The 22,653-nt window shown below is 39.0% G+C and overlaps 1 protein-coding gene across 3 annotated transcripts in view; it reads right to left on the bottom strand.

The window, feature by feature from the left end:
* COQ6 (coenzyme Q6, monooxygenase) overlaps window positions 1-22,653 on the bottom strand; it is a 340,661-nt gene that overhangs the window by 87,520 nt on the left and 230,488 nt on the right. For 2 of the 3 annotated variants that reach the window (XM_044074721.1, XM_044074723.1), the window contains exon 8: window positions 5,373-5,480. The exons of the other annotated variant lie outside the window; for it this stretch is intronic. In XM_044074721.1, coding sequence (XP_043930656.1) covers window positions 5,373-5,480 — 108 coding nt within the window. The remainder of the gene's footprint in view (window positions 1-5,372; window positions 5,481-22,653) is intronic. 3 annotated transcript variants of the gene reach the window in all.

The raw sequence follows: 22,653 nt of genomic DNA, 5'->3' as shown, positions 1-22,653 counted from the left end.
ATCGTTTAGCACAGAGTCCAAAATCACTCATATGAAAAGGATGATCTGTTTTGGCACAACAGATGATTTGTCTGAGCTGAAGATGATGCTAAGAACCTACACCATGGCCACAACCACAAGCGGTCCTTAGATGGACAAGCTACTCTAGTAAAGTGGTATATCTTAAAGAGTAGCACAATATTACAGAGCAGGATTACAGGTGCTAGTTACAGTATAGTTAAGTACTTCCTGCTGGAATAAAGGACACCCTCTGCACTATTGTTAAAAACATCAACAGTTATAGTCCTAGGTGATGTGGAAGAATGGGGGCAAGCCCCTATACCACCACTCAGGGCTTTGTTCTGTTGCCACCCACAATTAATATAACCAAACTTTGTGGCTGAACAACCTCAGAGTTAGTTAACAAGTTTTGCTGAAATGATACATCACTTCAGTGAGAATAGTTTAATCAGCAATACCCTACTATCATTTGGGTGAATTTGGTGAACAACAGCCGTAGCAGGAGCAACAACAAAACCCAGACAGAACACCTTGTGCAATGGAAACGCTCAAGAAACTATTGTGCTTTCAAAAGATTCGGACACACCAATAAACATCCACTAGAAATGCTCTGTGCCAGCATGGGTCCAGTGGAATAAAATGGGCCAGGATGAGTGGGAAGACAGGGTCACAGGTGTATACTTGGCTAACAATCACCAGGGCCTAGCCTAGCCAAGCATCCCAATTGTATCTCAAATGCTATTTTCAGGGGTATATATGTAAGCTATGGTGAGATTTACAGGCTGCTTCTGTCCATTAGAGACATAGGCGCTACTCCCAGAGTGCATTTCTGACTCAGATCTTAAAGTAGCCTAACTCTGCTGGTCTGCACAAAACAAAGAAAAGACACGAGTGCAATTCTAAACTGAAATGCTGGTGCACTCTCACTTTTTTTTATTATTTTTGAGAAGCCAATCTTCTGCCAGCAACTTCGGAGAGACTACTGATGTTTAGCCATGGCTAAGATCAGGGTGGGTGAATGGACAAAATCGAAAAAGGAAGGCAGTAAATAAAAGGACCACTTTAACTGTCCCTTAGTAAGGGTACCCAAAGGTAAAAAAAAAAACATGCACACTGTTCTTCATATATTAGGAAGTAGCTGCCCAGCTGTGTAGCATAGACAGATACAGCCTTGACTACAAGACAAGTTCTAAAAGAGGCTTGGATGCTGGGAGAGCTGGATGGCAGAGGATGGGAATGAGCAGCTTCTTCTAGCTTGTCAATCCTGGGGAGGGAAATATGCTTCGTCTTTTCTTTATCAGTTCAACATCTGCTCGAAACACTCTTGGAGGTCAGACCCCTGAAGCAATTCTTTTATGACAGTAGGAATCTCCTTCCTCACTAAGACCTGAGGAATCCCTATTGGTCTTTCGGATATAATCAGCCAAGGTTCCCCTCTCAATGTCAGGCACAGACGTTTGAAAAGCTTCAGAGGACATGTGAGAAACCAGATCCATGCTGGCCTCCAATGAGGTCACGGCAAACGAATCTGAAGCAGGTACTGGCCAATACTCTGGGCTTTCACCAGCCTCAAGAGAGAGATGTCCGGGGGAGGCTGGACAACAGCCGGATCAGGCCTACAGTTTTGGCCTTCTTCCTTGCAGATGGCTGGCTCTCAGGATAGGAGAAATCTGCCACTGAACCCTCTGCCAACAACTTGAGATACTGGTTCTCCAGGTATATAGACAAAGAGGACAGGCAACTATGTATGGTCTTGAGCACAAATGCCTGACAGAACACTACATATGATCGTGGGAAGTACCCAAACAAAAATACACCGGTCGTGGTGGTCTTTGTGGGGAATCTGCTTCTCACATTGACATTTTCCCTTTCTGGATGACATGAACACAACAACAATAACGAAAGGAAGAAAAGAAACCCCAATGGAGCACTTATCTGAAAACACAACTTGGTAAAAGGCACAGCAGAAGGGAGTTCAGACAGAAGTTTGATAATTGTGTTCTAACTGGCCACAAAGAAGTACAGAGTATCTGCGCCACCTTTATGCCCTACATCATGTGTGGCGAGCATACGTGTGACATACTTTAGTACACTGGCCAGACTTTGGGCTATCCTAGGCAGGAGATCCCTTATGTGAAGAATACTACAACAGTGATATGGAAGGGCATCAGATGTTCCAAGTGGGTGATCGTCTCTGCTTATATGACACTAAAGTGGACAGGAACAGGGATGTGGGTTTGATTACACCAGGTATGTGATGACAGAACTTGTAGCTTGAGGGTGAAAGCATGCATAAGCAAGGAGAAGGGTGTGGTACATAATTGTTGAGATGTTGGTGTGGTAAAAAAAAAAACCTCCATGGCTGCCTGGATGATAGCCCCCCCCAGTCAGCTTTCAGCCTTGTGTGGGATACCCAGTATAAGGGAACAAATGAACACTAGCTGCATTGAAGGGGGGTTTATCATTGGCAGGCATGGAGGGAAAAATACTCTGGGAAGTATGTAAAGACTGAAATAAAGGTTTATTTACAAAATGTACACAATATGACCAAAGGAGTGCTTATCAGTTAAGGATAAAGTAGATTATGAAAGCAGCACAGGAAACAAAAAGCAAACAAAAACCTGTGCTATAACACAATGAACAGTGATTTTAGAGAGTACCGATGAAACAGAAATGGTCAAGCTGACAAAATGGTGTGCAACAGACAAGAAAAAGAACACAGCATTGTCAATGATAACTTCTGACAACCTCCCATTGAAAGACTGCAGTCCTGTATGTAACAGATAGTACAACTACTGGAGGGAATATGTCAGAAGAACAAGCAGTGGCTGATGTAAAAAAGATTTGGAAAACCGCATATATCCTTGAGGGACAGTGTTGCATGTGAGTTGAAAAAAAAAAAAAAGGCTGATTACCAACCCAGTGAGAGATGAGCTAAAGAATGTTAAACCACATACCTTCAAGGAAGATACAAACAAGCAAAACAAAAACTATTCCAGGTAGAAGCCGGATGTGTTGGGGTAACCCTGGGGTATGAATTCATACCTCCCACCTCACTCACTCGAATGTTAAACCGCATACCTTCAAGGAAGATACAAACAAGCAAAACAAAGAAACTATTCCAGGTAGAAGCCGGATGTGTTGGGGTAACCTGGGGTATGAATTCATAACTCACTCACTCACTCAAATGTTAAACCGCATACCTTTAAGGAAGATACAAACATGCAAAACAAAGAAACAATTCCAGGTAGAAGCCGGATGTGTTGGGGTAACCTGGGGTATGAATTCATACCTCACTCACTCACTCATTCACTCGAATGTTTAACCGCATACCTTCAAGGAAGATACAAACACGCAAAACAAAGAAACAATTCCAGGTAGGAGCCGGATGTGTTGGGATAACCTGGGGTATGAATTCATACCTCCCACCTCCTCACTCTTCCTCACTCACTCACGTCTAGTTCTCTTCCCTGAATCTCTTTCTAAATATGCCATAACCATGTTTTTCTATCACTTCGTATTATAATTGCTATTTGTATTATAATAACCTACCTACAATTTTTCTATAAAGTGGCTAAAATTTCTCTAAATATTAAATCATTATCATATAAGTTGTATCTATTCTTAACCAATGCTTTCACATTATGTCTAATTTGGTATAATTATTTAAACTGTAGAGGTTTTTGAATTATTTCTGAAGATTGTAAAATTATTGTTCTTAAATGTTTTTGTAATACTTTGGAGCTTTTCTCCCTGGGCCTTTGCTGAATATGGGTGCCTATCTAGGTGGACTTTCCCAGTAATAACATTTCAGTAAATAACCTTACAGAACATACTGGGGGATTAAAATATACCCAAAGTTCAACAGGACTTAATAAAACAGATAAGGAAAAATCAGTAAGGGCTGGATTAATATTTCATTCATTAGCGCATAGCTGTTAGGAAATTACCTAAAGAAATTTTATTTTTCTCTCAATTAACATAACTGCCTGGTATCTACCTAAACTGTGTACATATATTACTCTCGCTGCATTTAGTACCTATGCTGTTAAATGCATCTTTGTTATACTATGCCATGATGTTTTTTTATTTTGGCATTGCTACATTCCTTGTAAATAACTTAATGCTAACCAAATTTCTCAAACATTCCTACTGCCTTGTCAAAATACTGTACTTTTGCCTGGTATATATTCACATTGTATATTTCTCTCTGTTTTTGTACTGTTAAATATCTTACAACTTGAATTGTTAGGTTTTTCTTATTTTTGAATTACTTTCCTGATGCTTTTTTCTTCGGGTCTCCGCTGAAAAAGGGCTGTCTGGGCCCAGTCGGACTAACCTAGTTAACAAATGTAAAAATAAATAAAATAATAAATAAACCATCTGTATCTTATTCAAAAGGACAGACTTTTCAGACAAATCTTCTGTCTGCTGTTACTGTTTATGTACAGCATTTTTTTTTATCACATTCTAATTTTACTGTCTGCACAAACAGTTATACCCACTGTTAAATGCTGTTATGTTGTTTCCTACTACCTGTACATCGACACTCAAATAATAACCGATTTGCATTGGACTAGTGTAACCATAACAAAATTATATACTTGCTCATTAATATTCAACAGTCAAATAATATTAGCAAGTAGTTGTTAATTCTACTGATGTCTTCCCACACAAAATAAGACCTGCAAAGATGTACATTTCAAATAGCTTCTGCTGGATTTCCTAATACAATCAAAAACAGGTAACTCGCAGAGTAAACACAAGTTTGCTATATGCATGAATGCATTCTTCTACAGCACAGATCAAAATGTCCCAGTGCCGCAATGTATATTAGACTAACGGGACAATTCTGAACTGTGATCTGGGTGATATGAAAATATATTCATGCACTCAAAATATTTACATGAAAAATGTTCAATGCAGTCATACCTCTCAACTGTCTAGATTGTCTCAGACTGTCCAGATTTTTTTCTTCATATTTTGGTCTGTTCCTCATAAAATTTGTGGCTTTCTGTCAAATCACAGATGACTGAAGTCACAAATAATGACACACACATGAGTTTCAGACTTCATGTCAATCAGAAAATACATATTAAAACAGATCCTGTTATTCTAGCAACTTTGTGTTTATGAGAACAATATTTAAAATGTGTCCTTATTTTTGGGCATTTGTCCCTCTATTATTTTAGACTTTGTCCAGATTTTTTGTGCTAAGAGGTTGAGAAGTATTCATGCAGTGCTGCTGAATTTTTAACGTCTTTTCTAATTATGTACTGTCACCAGAAATATCTGTTAACACAAACTATTTTATCTCTATGCAAATCTAGTTTAGAACATGTGTATTTAGAAAAAAATGACTTTCTACTCACAAAAGCAGAATTAACAGCATCAGTGAAGCTCTCCTCATCCAGACTAGCCAGCTGTGATGCATGTTCATGAGAAGTGGACCACACCAGGGAACTTAGGGTATCCGACAGCTGTAAACGGAACCAGGAATATGACGGGTTAAAGTGATATATGAGAAAGGAACAATGTATCACAGCAGTCATGAAGAAGTAAGAGGGGACTCATTCCTAACCTCAAACTGGTAGCAGCTGCATCTGAAGCCTGGCTTTTTTTTTTTAAACACGGTTACAGTTAAGTACCTATACATGCACCAGTGCAATGAAACATTAAAACAAATATATTGATGCAATGTGACACACACACACACACACACACACACACACACACACACACACACACACACACACACACACACACACACATTCACAAGGTATTAAAGTGTCCAGTATATCTTTAATATGAAGTGTAAACTTTTCTAACATGTTTAAATGCAATGAAAATATAGGGGAACATGTTTCTGCTTTAGAATGCAAGTACAGAGTAACTGAAAAGTTCCATACTCACACCATAACTGACTATTCTTCTGAACTGCTTTCATGAGTCACTCTTCAAAATTTGAGATTACACACTATCAGTGCTAGAAACTACAGTCGGCTACGTTTCCTCAGAAGGACATTATCAAAGCTGGCATAAAACTAAAAAGCATAGCTTATCAATGGGCCTCAACTACTCTTATTGAGGAGACTGAAGGCTTACATGAAACAGACAAAGGAGGAGGCCATCACAACTTTTATAATTAGATAAACATTAAATAATTAAGAGACATAAAGTCACGTTTTCTAAAGAAGGGCTGGTATTACATAACATTCTCTAAAAGTATTCCAGTGGATGAGGATTTAGGCTAAACTGATAATTTTTACATGTTCCTAAATGTAGTTTATATGCTTGAAGGTTTGCAATCCCGTAAGAAAGGCAGGACAGAGGAGATGGGATGGCTCTTATGCCACTAAGAATGGCCCTATTGATAAAGGCATGACACCCAGTATAGCCACCTACTACCAGGATATTCAATAAGCAGTGTGTGTAGTGGTATAGTACCACTGTACCCCCATTATCATTTGGACATTAGAGTGATTCACATAATTATTTTAATGTATGACCTCTCTCGCTCTCTCAGACATGCAAACACACACACACACACACACACACACACACACACACACACACACACACACACATTCACAAGGTATTTGAGGGACTTATATGAATTGTACAGTGCATGACTTGTGGATTTACTGAGTATCAGCTCTGTGTAACCGATTACAATGTTTTTACATATTGCCCCCAAGTGTACAACTTTTTGGAACTCTGCATTGTACTTTGGGAAAGCTGTTGCAGTTCTGGTTACCAACACTTGTTTTTATATGTTGTCATTTTTCATCTGTACAACCATTGCTTTCTGTTAGGATTACTTCCAAGCAGTGTTTAGCAATCTTTCTTTTGGCAAATAGGCTGCAGTAAAAATATAACAGTAACCAAAAATAAAGGAAAATAAAGTGAATGCATGCCAAAAAATATTTATTAAAGTGCTGTAAGCACATATCTAAACAATCCTGTCTTGGTTTGTGATTTTTTTTATGGAGTTGACTGGTATGAGAAGATTTATTTGAATTTATATTGTATTTATCACTGTTTTTAACTGTTTGTAGGTAGGAAGGGACTGCTTATTAACAAGATTTACTTTGATTCATATTTTGTTGTTTTACATTCAGTTTCTCTGCTGGTTGTTAGAAAGGGATAGGTTTTAGACAGCAAGCTCTAGCGACCCAAAGGGGCCTACACAGCTATAAATTTACACAGACTGCAGATAGGAAAATACTGAGCATATCTAAACAATCCTATCTTGGTTTGTGATTTGTGGAGTTGACTGGTAAGAGAAGTTTCATTTATCTTTACTGTTAAAAAGAGGTTCAACTGTGAGCTATGGTGAGCAGAAGCTACTGCTCGTGCCACGTAAAGAAATTACAACTTTTGTCTGGCTGGTACAACTTGTATGGTCAGAACAACTTTACTGTATTTTATTATTTAGTTGTAATATTGCTGATATAATTTTTGTCATAGAAGTTGATTTAAGTTCCTTTGAATTCTTTGCTACTGACTTTGCGTAATTCTTTTCTTTTGCAACATTTTATTCATTTAAAGCTGAATATGGACTCCTTAAACGAGCATCTTGTGCAGTGTACTAAATGCTATGCATATTTAAAGGTAACAGCTGATAACACTGTTGATCTTTGTTCCTCGTGTCAAAAGTTGGATGATTTGCTTACCATTGTTAGAAGCAAATCTCAACTTAATGATGATGATTGCACATGTGCAATTGGCATGGCTTGGAGAACTGTTGTATCATATATTAATGGCTGGACTGATGAACTAAATAATGTTAGGCAAAGAACAAATAGAACGCATTTAGGAAATGATGCATCTATTTTCTGCAAAGAACATTCAACCCCTATGAAACATGATGAGGCCCCTGAGAACTGTGGATTTGTGGATGCAAGTACTCAGCAATCTGAGGATCTAGTTTGTTTAGAAACAATTAAAAGGCAGAGGGCAAAGTAGATTCACTCTATAAACTTTTACTAAAAAATACACGATAAACACGAAGCGCTTTTCATCTTATTGAATACAAAGACTTCTTCAGATGCAAGTAAAACCTGTCTTAAAACATTTTAAATAGATGAATACATTGTCATGTGATCCCAACCCACCCAGTGAAATCCAATTAAGGATCTGTGCATGTTTTACACTTAAAGACGTCAGTCCTATTTTACACTTTAGTGCCATTGCTTCTTTCAGCAATGAAGGATACATCCTACCCACCCCACTTATTGTACCACACAATGACTAGTACGTTCCCTTTGCGCAACAATTACTATCAAGGACACAAAAGAAGTAAAAAAAAATGAAAACAATACAAGGAAAATAAAATAACATTCTCATTCTAAGTGGAAAACAAGTAGTCTATGTTACAATAAGGAATCATGCTACTTACAATAAAACAACCAATAACAACTTTAACTTGAAGTATGCACCAGTTAGGTGATGACCTTATCACTCCCAGCACTTGGTCACAACTCATACGTGGTTAATACTCCAGTCATCTGTGCAAAGTTTTAAGTTTTAAAATACTAGAAATCGTACATGTTTCATTCAATCCTGGGAAATTGTATGCGTTCGTCAAAATCTGCCAATATAACTCTCTTGCTTCTAAAAGTAATGTACAAGGACCTCCTCTTGGGTCCTGGGGTATTTGGTCGATGACCATGTATCCAAAATTGTGTGTGTTGTGTTCATTTACATGTTTGGCTAGTGCACTGTCCAGTTTACTTTTGCCTATGGCATACTGGTGTTCATAAATGCGTTCCTTGAACTTACGTTCAGTTTTGTCAATATAGTAAACTGGACAAACCTTGCATCTAGCCAAATAAATGATCATCCGAGAATTACAGTCAAACCTATAGTTGACCTTGTATCTGATGTTCCTTACAGTAAAATTGTTTGTTGTATCCACCACTTTACACTGTGAGCACATGCCACACCTAAACATACCTACATTTCTCGACCCTTCTCTCACTTTGTTTTCCAATAAGCTTTTCAAATTTGGTCCTTTATGGAAAACAACTCTAGGGTGCGGGCCTAAAATTTCACCAAGTGATGGATTGTTGTTTATTAACCCCCAGTTCTTCTTTACTATACTCAAAAAACTGGGTGTTTCACATGAAAATGTGGTGACCAGGCTCAAATGAAAGTTAGTTTTATTTGTTGTAGTAGGTACAGCTGATTCCCTAACCTCCATGTCGTTCTGTACCTCAGAAGAATTACCTGGTAACTGTAATAATGGTTGGTGTAATCCTATGTCTCTTTTATAGGTGACTTCATGTATGAGGTCATCGACTAAGTTGTTTGAATATCCCCTACTTGTGAACATACTTTTCAAAAGTTGACATTTGACCCTAAAATCAGAAATCTCTGTGACCACCTTGGCTGCCCTTACCAGCTGACCTTTAACCACTGCACGTTTTTGATGAAAGGGGTGACTATTGGAAAAATGCAGAAAGGAGTTAGAATACGTCTCCTTTCTAAATAATGTGGCTGTATAACCTTTTTTCTATCTGTCCTTTCTGAGCAGTACATCCAGGTACGATATGACATTATTGTCGTATTGATGTGTGAATTTCAAAAACTCAGTTGTACTGTTGAAGTATGACACAAGGTCGTGGGCTGTAACATGGTCACCTCTGACTACGATGAAGATATCATCCAAAAATCTACAATAAAAGTGAATATGTTGCTTGATGTCCACATTTGTTTAGATATAATCATTTTCCCATTTCGCCATAACCAAGTTGGCAAAACTGCTGCCACAGGAGGACTGCATGGCGACACCTACCTTTTGGAGGTAATATTCTTTTCCAAACATTAGGTAGTTGTTAGACAAAATTATGTCCAATAGTTCATCTATTAACAAGATTTCTGAATCAGTTGCTCCCCCCTGTTTTAGAAACAACATTACCCACTCAATACCTGTTTGTTGTGGAATTGAGGTGTACAGGTCCTTCATGTCGACTGTCAAGAACCCATACACTTCCTCGAAACCTAAGTTGTTAATTTGTTCCAAGAAGGATCATGAGTCCTTACAAATACATGGAACTCTGTCCACATATTTTTTTGAGTATGTGGTCGACGACTTTGGCACAACCATAAGTAATGGAATTACATCCATCGACTAGGGGCCTCACTGGTGGGTTCATAATATCTTTATGTACTTTCCAAATAAGAAAGGTGTCTTTGGGCTGGGAATTGTCATAAAATTGTAGACCTGTATGTCAATTCTACTGTCTATAAACAATTCCTCAATATATCCTCTGATTCTGTTAGAGGCAACATTTACTTCATTCAAGGATGCATGTTGGTATGTTGTGCTATCTAACACACTATGCATCCTTTTCTCATAATCCCAACTGTCCATGATGACCAAACCCCCACCCTTGTCGGGTTTCATACACCTGACCTTACAAGAACGTATCATAGCCAAGGCCTCCTTCTCTTCCTTACTCATGTTGTACTGTGGTTTATTGTGCCCCCTATCCTGTGTGAGTGAACGAATATCTAACTCACAAACACCCTCAAATAAAGTGAGTACTGGATGTAGTGGTGGGTTAAACGCACTCGCTATTCTAAATTTGTTTCCAACTGCAGAGTGTCATTGTTGAACATAAGCTTAAAGTTGGCTTTACGCACAAAACATTTAATGTCAATAGTGGCCCATGCCACATTAAGATGTATTGTTGGAACAAATGTACTTCCCTTGGCAAATAAGTCTATCAAAACTTTGTCGACTGTTACAGATGAAAATTATACACTTTAAAGTCACCTGTTTGATTTTGTAGGATTTTACACAATGGATACTGATTCTCCATGGCTTCTCCTCCTTCTACATTTTGTTCTTCAGTGGGTATCTGTTGGATTGTGCTTGCTTCTTTTGGTATGTATTGTGCCAGACATTCTGGCCCCTCTGAAAACTTCCAGCATTATTGTCAGTCTGGTAACCATTTCTGTTGTTGCTGGAATTATTTCTCTTAGGCGCCTTACTTCTTGTGATCACAGGTGAGCGAATGTTACACAGGTCACTACTAATGGCAGTCTGTTGGTTGTCGTTTAGGACTGATGGTTCAAGATCACAGTGTTGTTCATCTCGGTTGTTGTCACTCCTAACGTTAGTATCCTTCTGGTTTTGTATATTGGGTGGGTCAGGGTAAGCTGTCCCATTACGGTAAGCTAAGATGTCCCGGTTTAACTTTTTATGTTTAATAGATTTCTATTTCTCAATGAGTTGGACTATACTGCTAAAACACCTTTTATATTCAAACTGATATCTGGTAAAATCCTTGTGCTTACATATTTCTTCGTTTAGGGACATGATTTCAGGAGCTAAACTCTCTATTTGTTGACAATAATGCTTCTTCATGATGTTTAGCATCACAAGCCCCTGTTGGTTGAAGTGCTCGACCAACTCCGTATAAAATGCTGAGTTTTTTTCCAACTCCTGAGACCTTTAGGGACAATCTCATGTTTTAAACATTCATTAAAGTAAGAAACTTCAAGCTGGAGTTTCTTACTTTTAAGGAGCTTGTGGTCGAGTTCTTTAAGTTTAGGGATAATATCGTGTCCAATGTTGTTGTTACCTTGTGTCTATTCACTACGGTGCTCACTGTCACCATCCTGCGTGAACGAAATGTTGACACTGAGCCAGTTATGGATGTCCATTACTGACACTGGCTCCGATGCACTGGTAAGCCCCATAGATGTTGACGCCTGATTACGGTTAATTACCACTGGCTCCTGGCACCGAGTTCCTTGACCTGTAGATAAATTACCGGAAGAAACATTGGAGTATAGCAGATTGTGAGCACCAGAACCGACTGAATTACTGCTGTTAACAACTAGACTTTCTTGGTGTTGCTGGTCTAACGAGTTAGCACTTGCAGCAATGCTGAAAGTTCACTGTATTGCTGAGGTGTCTGGGATAAAAGTAGTGGACTGCTACTACCACTGCCCTCACTAATGTTTGCCATTAAAAACACAAAAACTCCAGGAAAATAGGCAAACAAACTTCTTTTGTTTGCCATTTTTGGTTTCTGGACTTTTGAGAGGTTTGTTTGTTTACCTATTTTCCTGTTGTTTAGAAGTAAACAAAAAAAAGAAAGAAAGGAAGAAGTTCTCAACAAATAAGGAAAAAAAATAAACTGACCAATGACTGTAAAGGAAAGAGAATACGTAGTAAAAAGGATTCTGCTTTGTTATGTAACACACTGGTGACAGGGAATGGAGACATCTGTCTATCAGAAAACCCTCAGTCTACAGAAAAAGGCATCACCTTTCCAATGGAAAAGGTAGAAAAAGAGGCAAGGGGCAGGTGAAAAGGAAGAAATCAAAACTGAACGTGGAAGGACTGAAGAACATTACTGTAAGAAAAAAGAAGAGAAAGACAAATGTTGACTACATGGCTCAAGCTGTGGATTTACAATGCCAGCTGGATGAGAATTTAATATGCAATGAAAACAGTGGAATTAATAAGACTAATAGTAATGAAAATCTATCCTTCGTAACAACTGATAGAGCAGAAATGACTGTATTAGAAGCTGAAGATTCTTCAGAGATGGTCAGCAAAGATATTCTTGTAATTGGAGATTCAGTTATTAGAGAAACTGATACTTATATCTGCAGAGATGATAATGAACATTGATAGTGTTATGCTTGCCAGGAGCAAAAACAGAAGATGTGAAACAAGCCTTGGAATGCCTTAATGTAAGAAGTATGGATCTGTTTTTATTCATGCTGGTACAAATGATGTCACAACAAAGATTATCTGACTGTTAGTCGGGAACTGACAGCCCTCCTAGATAGTATAGCTTTTACTAGTGCTTGGACATTGTTGTGTTGCGTCTTTCGGCTTTTCCCGGTTAGGGGTCGCCACAGCGGAACTCCGGTCCGCTAATGATTGGGTGTTTGGACATATTTTTCATAAATCACCTATAGAAAGGATAGTCAGGTCACTGTGAATGAATAGATTTTTTGGATAAACACCTACATGGAAAAAATGCTCTGTTTTAAGAAATGGAAATGTGTACAGCATAAAACCTTGTTTTGGGCACATGTGTTCAGACAGGATGGTGTACATTTGTCAAGATCAGGAAAGAGAATTTTTGCAGCAGATACTATACAATATTTGACAAACACTAGGCAGGATTTGCACCAGGTCGAAAATTTAACAGTTCACAGGTAGCAACATTTGATGCATCTCTAATGGTTGTTAATGCTAGGAGCATTAATAATAAAGTGTTTTTATTGGAAAATTTGCTATGTTCCCACAAGATTGAATTGTTGAAACATGGTTAAAGAACAATGACTGGAAACCAGTTCTGTCAGGATAGAAATGTTTTTACTGTAACAGACATTCTAACAAAAAATCAGGTGGCGGTGTTATGATAGGGATTCAAGACAGCTATGAGACCGGTGATTATTGCATGTTCAGTGATAACACCAATACTACAAACTGTGTAACTGTGACAATAAAGACAACCCTGGAACATACAACAACTGTTGGAGTGTATAGACCACCAAAGTCAAGTGCAGATGACCTAGAGGAATTCATACATTTCTTACGTGAAACACAGGAGGGAAGAATAATACTAGCTGGGGACTTATATTTACCAGAAACAGACTGGAATAATATTGATTCAACAACGTTCATAAAGAATTTATTCACAGAGTATATTCAGGAACAACAAATGCTTCAGATTGTAAAAAAAACCTACCAGGAGTCGGAACATACTAGATATTGAGTTCTCAAAGAAATTACTGTAACTTCAAGTCAAGTTTTACCACAACTGATGTGGTGATCTTTGGTTTATTAAGGTTAATTTGTTGATAGATTCTGCCAAACCGAAATCTAAACCAATGCACAGAAGGTTAATTACAGATTACATGGAAGCAAAATAGTCACTATGTAAAACTAACTGGAGTGAGGTGTTCAGTGGAAAAAACTGCACATGGAATGTGGAAAGTTTTGAAAGAGAAATTGTTTGAGTGCAAAAAGTAAAAAAAAATTGTTTAACATCAGGATCTAGGCATACAACGTCAGGGGAATATATTTCCATAAGAACAAGATATCTGATTAAGGTTAGAGACAAAAATATAAGAAAGGGAAGAGAGGTCGAACTACGACTGAAAATTGAAATAAACAAGCTGGACAAATAGATTAAGCACAGTGTGAGACAAGATCAAGAAAATTTATATAAAGATATTGAGCATAATAGGAAACCTTTTTATAGATGCATTAGATGTGGAAGGAGTAAAAACACACAAATTGATAAACTGTGTAGATTCTAAAATTTATTCTCAGACGCAACAGATTATAAATATATTTACAAAATCTTATGCAAAGCAGTTTGGCTCGACAAAAGGGGTGATAAGTTGTCCTAGTGACATTCAGGTAACCCCAGATACTGGAATCAAATCAGATTATATCGAAAAAGAACTGTGCAAACTGGATCCAAACAAAGCGTAGGGAGGAGACAAAATTAGTAACAATGACCAGAGAACACATCAGCAAGAACTTACACTACCATTATATCTATTATTCATTAGGTCATATAAATATGGGGATATTCCTCAAGATTGTAGTCATGCACTTATTAAACCTGTCTTTAAGGGAAAGGGGAGTAGGACAAACCCAGAATCATATAGACCCCTAAGTAGAAGGTAATATTGGATAAGTTACTGTCAGAACTGGATAGGTTGGGACTAGAAATCATATATCAGCACGCATATGTTGAAAATAGATCTATTACCACCTGTAACATGATGTTCTATAACAACATAATAACAGCTATGAATGAAAAAATGTGCTGTAATGTAACTTATAGACTTAACTTCAGCATTTGACAGGGTCATACACAAAACACTGATCAATAAATTAGTACAACTAGGTACTGATGTACTCTTGATAAGATGGATAGCTGCATGGATTACAAATAGGACATGGCAAGTATCATACAGCAACTTGACAGGAGAAATCCTTGGTTATAGTCAGGGTGTCCCACAGGGCTCTGTCCTAGGCCCCTACATGTTTAGATTGTATCTTTCAGATCTAACTTTTTCATCTGAGGTGTTCTACAGTTTATACGCAGATGACCTGAAATTGGGTAAACTAATTAACAGATAAGGAATGTCTGCAAAATAACTTGACTAAACTGACCATTTGGGCACAGGAGAATAATATGCTGATAAACAGATCAAAAACTAAGCATATGAGATTTGGGAGACATAATCTGAAAGGTGAATATTTAATACAGCGCACAGTGATTGAAACTGTAGACTCATTTAAGGACCTGGGTATATGGGTAGATTCAGCTATGAGTTTTTCTAATCATATCAACCAATTGGTTAATGATAGTTATAGAACTATAGGTTGTATAAAATGATTTACAAAATCTAGGAAATTAAAAATAATGAAGTCATTGTTTGTCAGTTACATTACACCCAAACCTGAGTATGGAATAACAACATGGAAACCCTATAAAAAGACAAGCATGAGTAAACTGGAAAGAGTGCAGTGGAAATATACCAAGGGCATCCATGGATGTGAAAATCTAAGTTAGTATGAAAGACTAAAATATCTGAACTTGTACTGTATCCCTTACAGATATATAAGAGGAGATCTTATTCAGGTATATAGGGCATTTAGGGACAAGTACCTCTGGGAATGTTTGGGGTTACCAAAAAGTACTAGAGAATCGTCAGATAACATATGTATAAGATTCTATAGGAATGAGAAGTGTACTAATTGGTTCTCAGACAGAGTAGCTGATGCATGGAATAGACTACCAAATTACATTAAAACAAGCACTAGTTTAGATATTTTTAAGAACAGCCTGGACACTTGTTATGGGAACAACTGTTTTGGTATACTGGCAACCTAGAAGGGCATTTATGCCCATACTTGAAATACCTGTATGTATGTATGCATGTGTGTAGTCTCCCACAGACTTTACCAGACTAAAGTAACACTTCAGTCAAGTCTTCTAAGGAGGACAAACATTCTTACCAATATTTTAGTAAATATTTTTGTCATAAATTTTTCTTATTTTCTTCTGTCTGTTACCTGTTATTTGTGATTAGTTTGGCTGTTGCACCTTTCAATGGTCATTAGATTTATGCTGTGTTTGGTTTTGAGACTATCGTAGGCTGACATCTTTAAAATTAGACTAAATGTAATAAAAAAATAAGACGAGAGTTTTGTTTACATAGTACAATGACACAACTAATAGTGCCTTTTTTTAGGCAATGCCAAACTTTTAAGTACTTCTGACACTGCAAACCAAAACCAAGAAAATCTAAAGGTATTACAGCTCAGTGCTAGGATTCTAAACAAAAAACTCCAATCCCTAGCAGCTCTCTTCACCCTAGAGAATGCTGACATCTGTACATTCACTGAGACATGGTTTAAAGCTGCGGTGAGCACACCGACAGTGCCAGGTTATAAATCCTTCCACACATTTAGACCAGCTACTACACAGACAGGATCTAAAGGTGAAGGTGTCTCGATTTACATCAAAAATAAGTATACATCAAGGCTGGCCAAACAGGACAATGCACTTGAGCTTCTCCATGTTCAAATCACCATGGGCAAATCCAATACCACTTCCTTGCAAGCTATAGGTCCCCCTCTATGACCCAGGCAAACCATACCATATTCATGGGTGACTTTAATTGCCCCACTATTAACTGGGAATCCTAAATGACACCAAACGTAGAGGCACAGAGATTCCTAGATTTTGTATACACAAACTCCCTGGATCAGATTGTCAAATACGCCAACCAGGGGTGCAACCATACAGGATCTGGTCCTCACTAATATGGGAGAGTGCTGCACACTCCCTAGTGTAATGCCTTCTCTGCTACGGTCAGACCATAAAATGGTCTCCATTGAAGTGACCCCCCCCCCAAAAAAAACAAAAAAAAAACAGAGAAACTAGTGGTCTTAAAACTTCGTTACTGAGTTGTCACAATAATTCCCAAAAATCATGAAAACCAGGTATGTTCCAAAGCAACAAGCCTTTAAACGTTACATATAAGCAATCCTCAGCAACAAAAATTAGAAATATTTTACGTTAAATATTTCAGCTTTTATACACTTAGAAGTAGGTGTGGAAAATATAAGTATTGTTTACTTTTAAAACAGCCTATTCAAGGCAAACAATATAAAACAGGGCTATAAAAAGTGCATTTTAGAACAATAAGTACCCACTCTCACAAACTACTGATTAGGTCAAACTAAATCCTACTTAAGAAAAACACTACCTATTTGCAACCCACATTCCTAAATCAAGTATTAAGAAAAGCATAGCATACACACAAAGACTGACTTTTAACTAAAATCACTTTTAGCTAACTAATGCAATAAAGCCTTCATCTGGTCTGTTAAAACAACTAAATCATATACATAGGTAGATAAGTAAAAAGACTTAACTGGATCGATACAAGAAAAATCACATAGCTATTTAACCATAAACATTATCCAACTATATATATATATATATATATATATATATATATATATATATATATATATATATACACACAGACACATATACATACATGCACACACACACAATACATACATATATATATATATATATATATATATATATATATGTCTATCTGTCTAATCATATCTAGTATGTATTAGTATGTATAAAAACTAAGTTATTTATACCGCAGAAAAATTATTTGGATAAAAAGAAGTTATATTCTTACCATAACATTCCATCTGTGTTGTCGATCTTCATTCGTTCTTGACAGTTGGGTTTCGGTTCCGTCCTCTGAACCGACTCGGCCGTTGTAACAAGCTCGCACCAACCAGAAAATTTTCGAGCTAATGTCACCCATAGTGCCTCTCTTCCCCTACCTTCAGATTGAATTTGCCCGTAGGAAACAAAAAGCTCAAGGGGCTGGCGAGTCAAAGTTTGTAAGACTAACATCAAATTCCAAGGTCCAATGGGCTCTTTAAAAGGTGGATTCGGATACATAACTCCTTTTAGGAAGGTTTTGCAGAGACAGTGAGATATCAGGGCAAAATCATGAAAGCCATATTGAGATAGCTGCCAAACGAATCCTAACAGTAGAAGCTGAAGCTCCTGACTGGAGTAAAGTTGACAAATATTCCAACACTTTATTAATCAAGGCTAAGAAGGGGTCTAGCCCTTCTCCTTGAGATCGGATCACAAATCTGTTCCATTTACTAAGATAAAGTTTCCTGGTGGACGGTTTATGGGAAGCCAGAAGTATCTTTTGCATTAGGGAAGACAGATTATTCTGCCTGGCTATTCCCGAAGTGGAGGTACCAAGCAGTCAGCTTGAGAGTTGGTAGGTTGGGATGGACCAGCCGCTGTGGATGCGACAGGAGTCCAGGAGTTGGGTCCAGAGTCCAAGGACGGTGAACTAGGTGAGGCCAAAGAAAGGGGAACCAGACGACGGGGCCAATAGTGTACAATGAGGATAATTTTGCTTTTCAACCATAATGTTTTCTTCAAGAACTGGGGTATTAGGGGAATGGGAGGAAAGGCATAAAGGAGTCCCGGGGACCAATCATGTAGAAGAGCATCTCTCAAGGACTCCCCCTGAGGGGTGATTAGGGCAAAGTAGCTACTGCATTTGTGGTTTGTGGGAGATGCAAACAGATCGCAGCAAGGCTGACCACGATGACGAAAGATCTCTGTCACTACTATAGGATTGAGAGACTACTCGTGAGGCAGGAGAATGCATCTGCTCAGTTTGTCTGCAATCATGTTGGAACTCTTGGGAATGTGCATTGCTATCAAAAAAATGGCTGGAGGAGATCGCCCATTGCCATACTCTCAGGGCTTCCTGACATAAAGGATAGGATCTGGTTCCCCCCTGCTTGTTGATGTACTAGACAATGGACGTGTTGTCTGATTGGATAGCAATTGTCTCCGATGGAAGGGCAGATTGGAACTCTTGCAACACTAAAAGCATCGCCCTCAGTTCTAGGAGACATTAATATGCAAATTGGCCTCTAAGGGGGACCAAGTGCCTTGGACTGTCTTTCCCGGAAAATGTCCCCCCACTCCATCAGGGATGCATCCGTGGTCACTACAGCCTTGGGCTGAGCGGGTGATAAGGAGCGACTCCATAACTCTTCCTCTGGCTACATCCACCACCTCAGATCCTGCTTGCATAGATTTGTTATGCAGATTGGATAAGACATCGGGTGTGTTAACAGAGACCACTGTGATGCTAGCAGCCATTGAAGCAGCCTCATGTGAAACCTCGCCAGTGGAACTAAGGTGATTGTTGCTGACATTGATCTTAGTAGTTGTAAGACTAAGCAAGTCACTTTTCACATCACAAAATTGTTGACAGGAGAGTCAAAACAAACACTGGAACCAACAGAGCCAGTTGTCTCAAACCAAGAAGTTTTACAGCAGGAACCATGAACCATATTTTCTGAGACCCAGGAGAGACCGACAAACTTCCTGGAACAGTACAAATTAACCTTACAGCAATATTTATAGCTGCAGCAGCAACAAGACCATTCCAGTGGACAACTAGAAGAAATTTTAGCGCTGTGACTAAATTTAAGAGCATAGCAGGAGGAGCGTCTGTGGTTGCAATTCCTGCTTGTTGGTTGAACAGTTGAGCTGAAGAAGAAAACTATTCAAAAAAAAAAAAAGTGGAGTCCTGATAGGCACTGGGTGCGTGTTTCTTGGTACTAAGCGAGCTGGGACTATGTCTTGAGAGAGTATCACTCAGAGCTGTAACTTTAACCTTTGAAGTCTGTGAAGAGGTAGAGCAACCACACAGGATATTGTGTTGAATGTTGCTCTGATGAACTCTATGCTTTGAGTGGGTGTAGTTTTCACTTTTCTTTGTTTATTGAGATGCCTAAGAAGTCTGCCAACTTTAGAATGTAGTATAAGGCATGAAGCAATAGATGCCTGGTGGGGACGGTAAGGAGCCAATCGTCTAAATATGGAAACAGGCCATTTTAACAAACTCGTGCCAGCCAAAAAACTCTCGAGCTAAGGTTACCCATAGTGCCTCTCATCTTCTCTTCAGATCGAGATTGCCTGTAGAAAACAAAAAGCAGAAGCTTTGTCTGAGCAACTGCCCTATTACTGAACCAGGACTAATTCCAACCCCCCAGGAGCCTTTGGAGGCTTAGAGGGTGGGATGTCAAGAATGAATGAAGATCGACAACACAGATGGAATGTTTTTGTAAGAACATAACTTCTTTATCTGATGATGTCAATCTTCATTCATTCATTCATGACAGTTGGGAGAGAGTCCCTAGCTACTTTAAGGATATTCCTGAGCACCATGGAGCCAAAGGATACTCTTCCCCTGGAGACCATATCATATCCAATTTATAATGAGTGATAAAGGTATGAGGGGTAGCCCATGTAGCTGCTGCGCAAATGTCATCCATGGAGGCTCTAGCATGAAAGGCCACTGAAGTGGAGACTGTCCTGGTAGAGTGAGCCTTGACTTCAGTTGGTAAATTAATTTTATTTTGATGATAAATAAAGGTGATAAAATCTCTCAACCATTTCAACAAGGTGACTTTGGAAACTGGTTTGCCTAGTCGAGGACCTGAAAAAGACAGCAACAGTTGGTCTGATTTTCTGAAGGATTTCGTTCTGTCCAGGTTAAAACGTAAATGTCTGTGTAAATCCAACAAATGCAAACAATATTCTCCTTTGTTTGAAAAATTTGGGAAGAAAACTGTCAGGTTAATGGATTGGTTAATGTTTGATTCTGAGACAACTTTGGGTAGAAAGGAGGGGTTAGTCCTAAGGGATACTCTCTTTATGAAAAATTATGTATGGGTGCTTTACAGACAAGGCTTGCAATTCTGATATTTTCCTGGCTGAAGTGATTGCTACTAGGAATAAGGTCTTCCAAGATAAACATTTTATATTACAGGTGGCTGCTGGCTCAAAGGGATGACGAGTCAAAGTTTGTAAAACTAATGTCAAATTCCAAGGCTCAATGGGCTCTTTAAAAGGTGGATTCAAATGCATAACTCCCTTTAGGAAGGTTTTGCAGAAGCAGTGAGATATTAGGGAAGTTTGAGATAGCTGCCAAATGAACCCTAATAGTAGAAGCTGAAGCTCCTGACTGGAGTAAAGTTGACAAATACACCAACACTTTATTAATCGAGGCTGAATAGGGATCTAGCCATTCTCCTTGAGAACAGATCACAAATCTGTTCTATTTACTAAGATAAAGTTTCCTGGTGGAAGGTTTATGGGAAGCCAGAAGTATCTTTTGTATTGGGGAAGGTAAATTATTCTACCTGGCTGTTACCAGAAGTGGAGGTACCAAGCGGTCAGCTTGAGAGTTGGTAGGTTGGGATGGACCAGCCCCTGCAGATGCGACAGGAGTCCCGGAGTTGGGTCTGGAGTACACGGATGGTGAACTAGGTAAGGCCAAAGAAAGAGGAGCTAGACTTGACGGGGCCAACAGGGTGCAATGAGGATCACTTTGCTTTTCAACTGTAACGCTTTCTTCAAGAACTGGGCTATTAGCGGAATGGGAGGAAAGGCATAAAGCAGTCCAGGGGCCAATCGTGTAGAACAGCATCTCTCGGGGACTCCCCTGAGGGGGGATTAGGGTGAAGTAGCTGCTGCATTTGTGGTCGGTGGGAGATGCAAACAGATCACAGCAAGGCTGACCCTAATGGCGAAAGATCTCAGTCGCTACTACAGGATTGAGAGACTACTCGTGAGGCAGGAGAATGCATCTGCTCTGGTTTTCCGCAATCATGTTGCAACTCCTGGGAATGTGCGTTGCTATCAGAAAGAGAATGGAGGCAATAACCCATTGACATACTCTCAGGGCTTTCCAAAATAATGGGTAGGATCTGGTTCCTTCCTGTTTGTTGACGTACCAGACGATGGACATGTCTGACTGGATAGCACCTGTCCTCGACGGAAGGACAGATTGGAACACTTGCAACGCTAAAAGCATCACCCTCAGTTCTAGGATGTTAGCATGCAAATTGACCTCTAAGGGGGACCAAGTACCTTGGATCGTCTTTCCCTGAAAATGACCCCCCCACCCCATCAGGGCTGCATCTGTGGTCATTATGGCCTTGGGCTGAGGGATTGAAAAGGGGAGACTCCATAACTCTTCCTCTGTCTTCATCCACCAGCTCAGCTCCTGCTTGCATTGATTTGTTATGCAGATTGGATAAGACATCGGGTGTGTTAACAGAGAATACTGTGATGCTATGAGCCACTGAAGCAGCCTCATGTGAAACCTCGCCAGTGGAACTAGAGTGATTGTCGCTGCCTTTGATACTAGTAGTTGTAAGACTAGGTGAGCTGGGACTATGTCTTGAGAGAGTATAACTTTCACCTTTGAAGTCTGTAAAGAGGTAGAGCAACCACACAGGATATTGTGTTGAATGTTGCTCTGATGAACTCTATGCTTTGAGTGGGTGCCAGTTTTGACTTTTCTTTGTTTATTGAGATGCCTAAGAAGATTGCCAGCTTTAGAATGCAGTATAAGGTGTGAAGCAGTAGATGCCTGGTGGGGGCAGTAAGGAGCCAGTCATCTAAATATGGAAACACCCAGAATCCTTGTAGTCTCAGATGAGCTGCTACCACTGCCATGCATTTGGTGAACACCCTGGGGGGCTGTGGTGAAACCAAA

This window comes from Protopterus annectens, chromosome 6.part0, assembly GCF_019279795.1.
Source record: "Protopterus annectens isolate FY-2018-M chromosome 6.part0, PAN1.0, whole genome shotgun sequence".
Classification (NCBI taxonomy): domain Eukaryota; kingdom Metazoa; phylum Chordata; order Ceratodontiformes; family Protopteridae; genus Protopterus; species Protopterus annectens.
The sequence above is the reverse complement of the archived record's forward strand: the minus strand, read 5'-3'. Positions and strand labels throughout refer to the sequence as shown.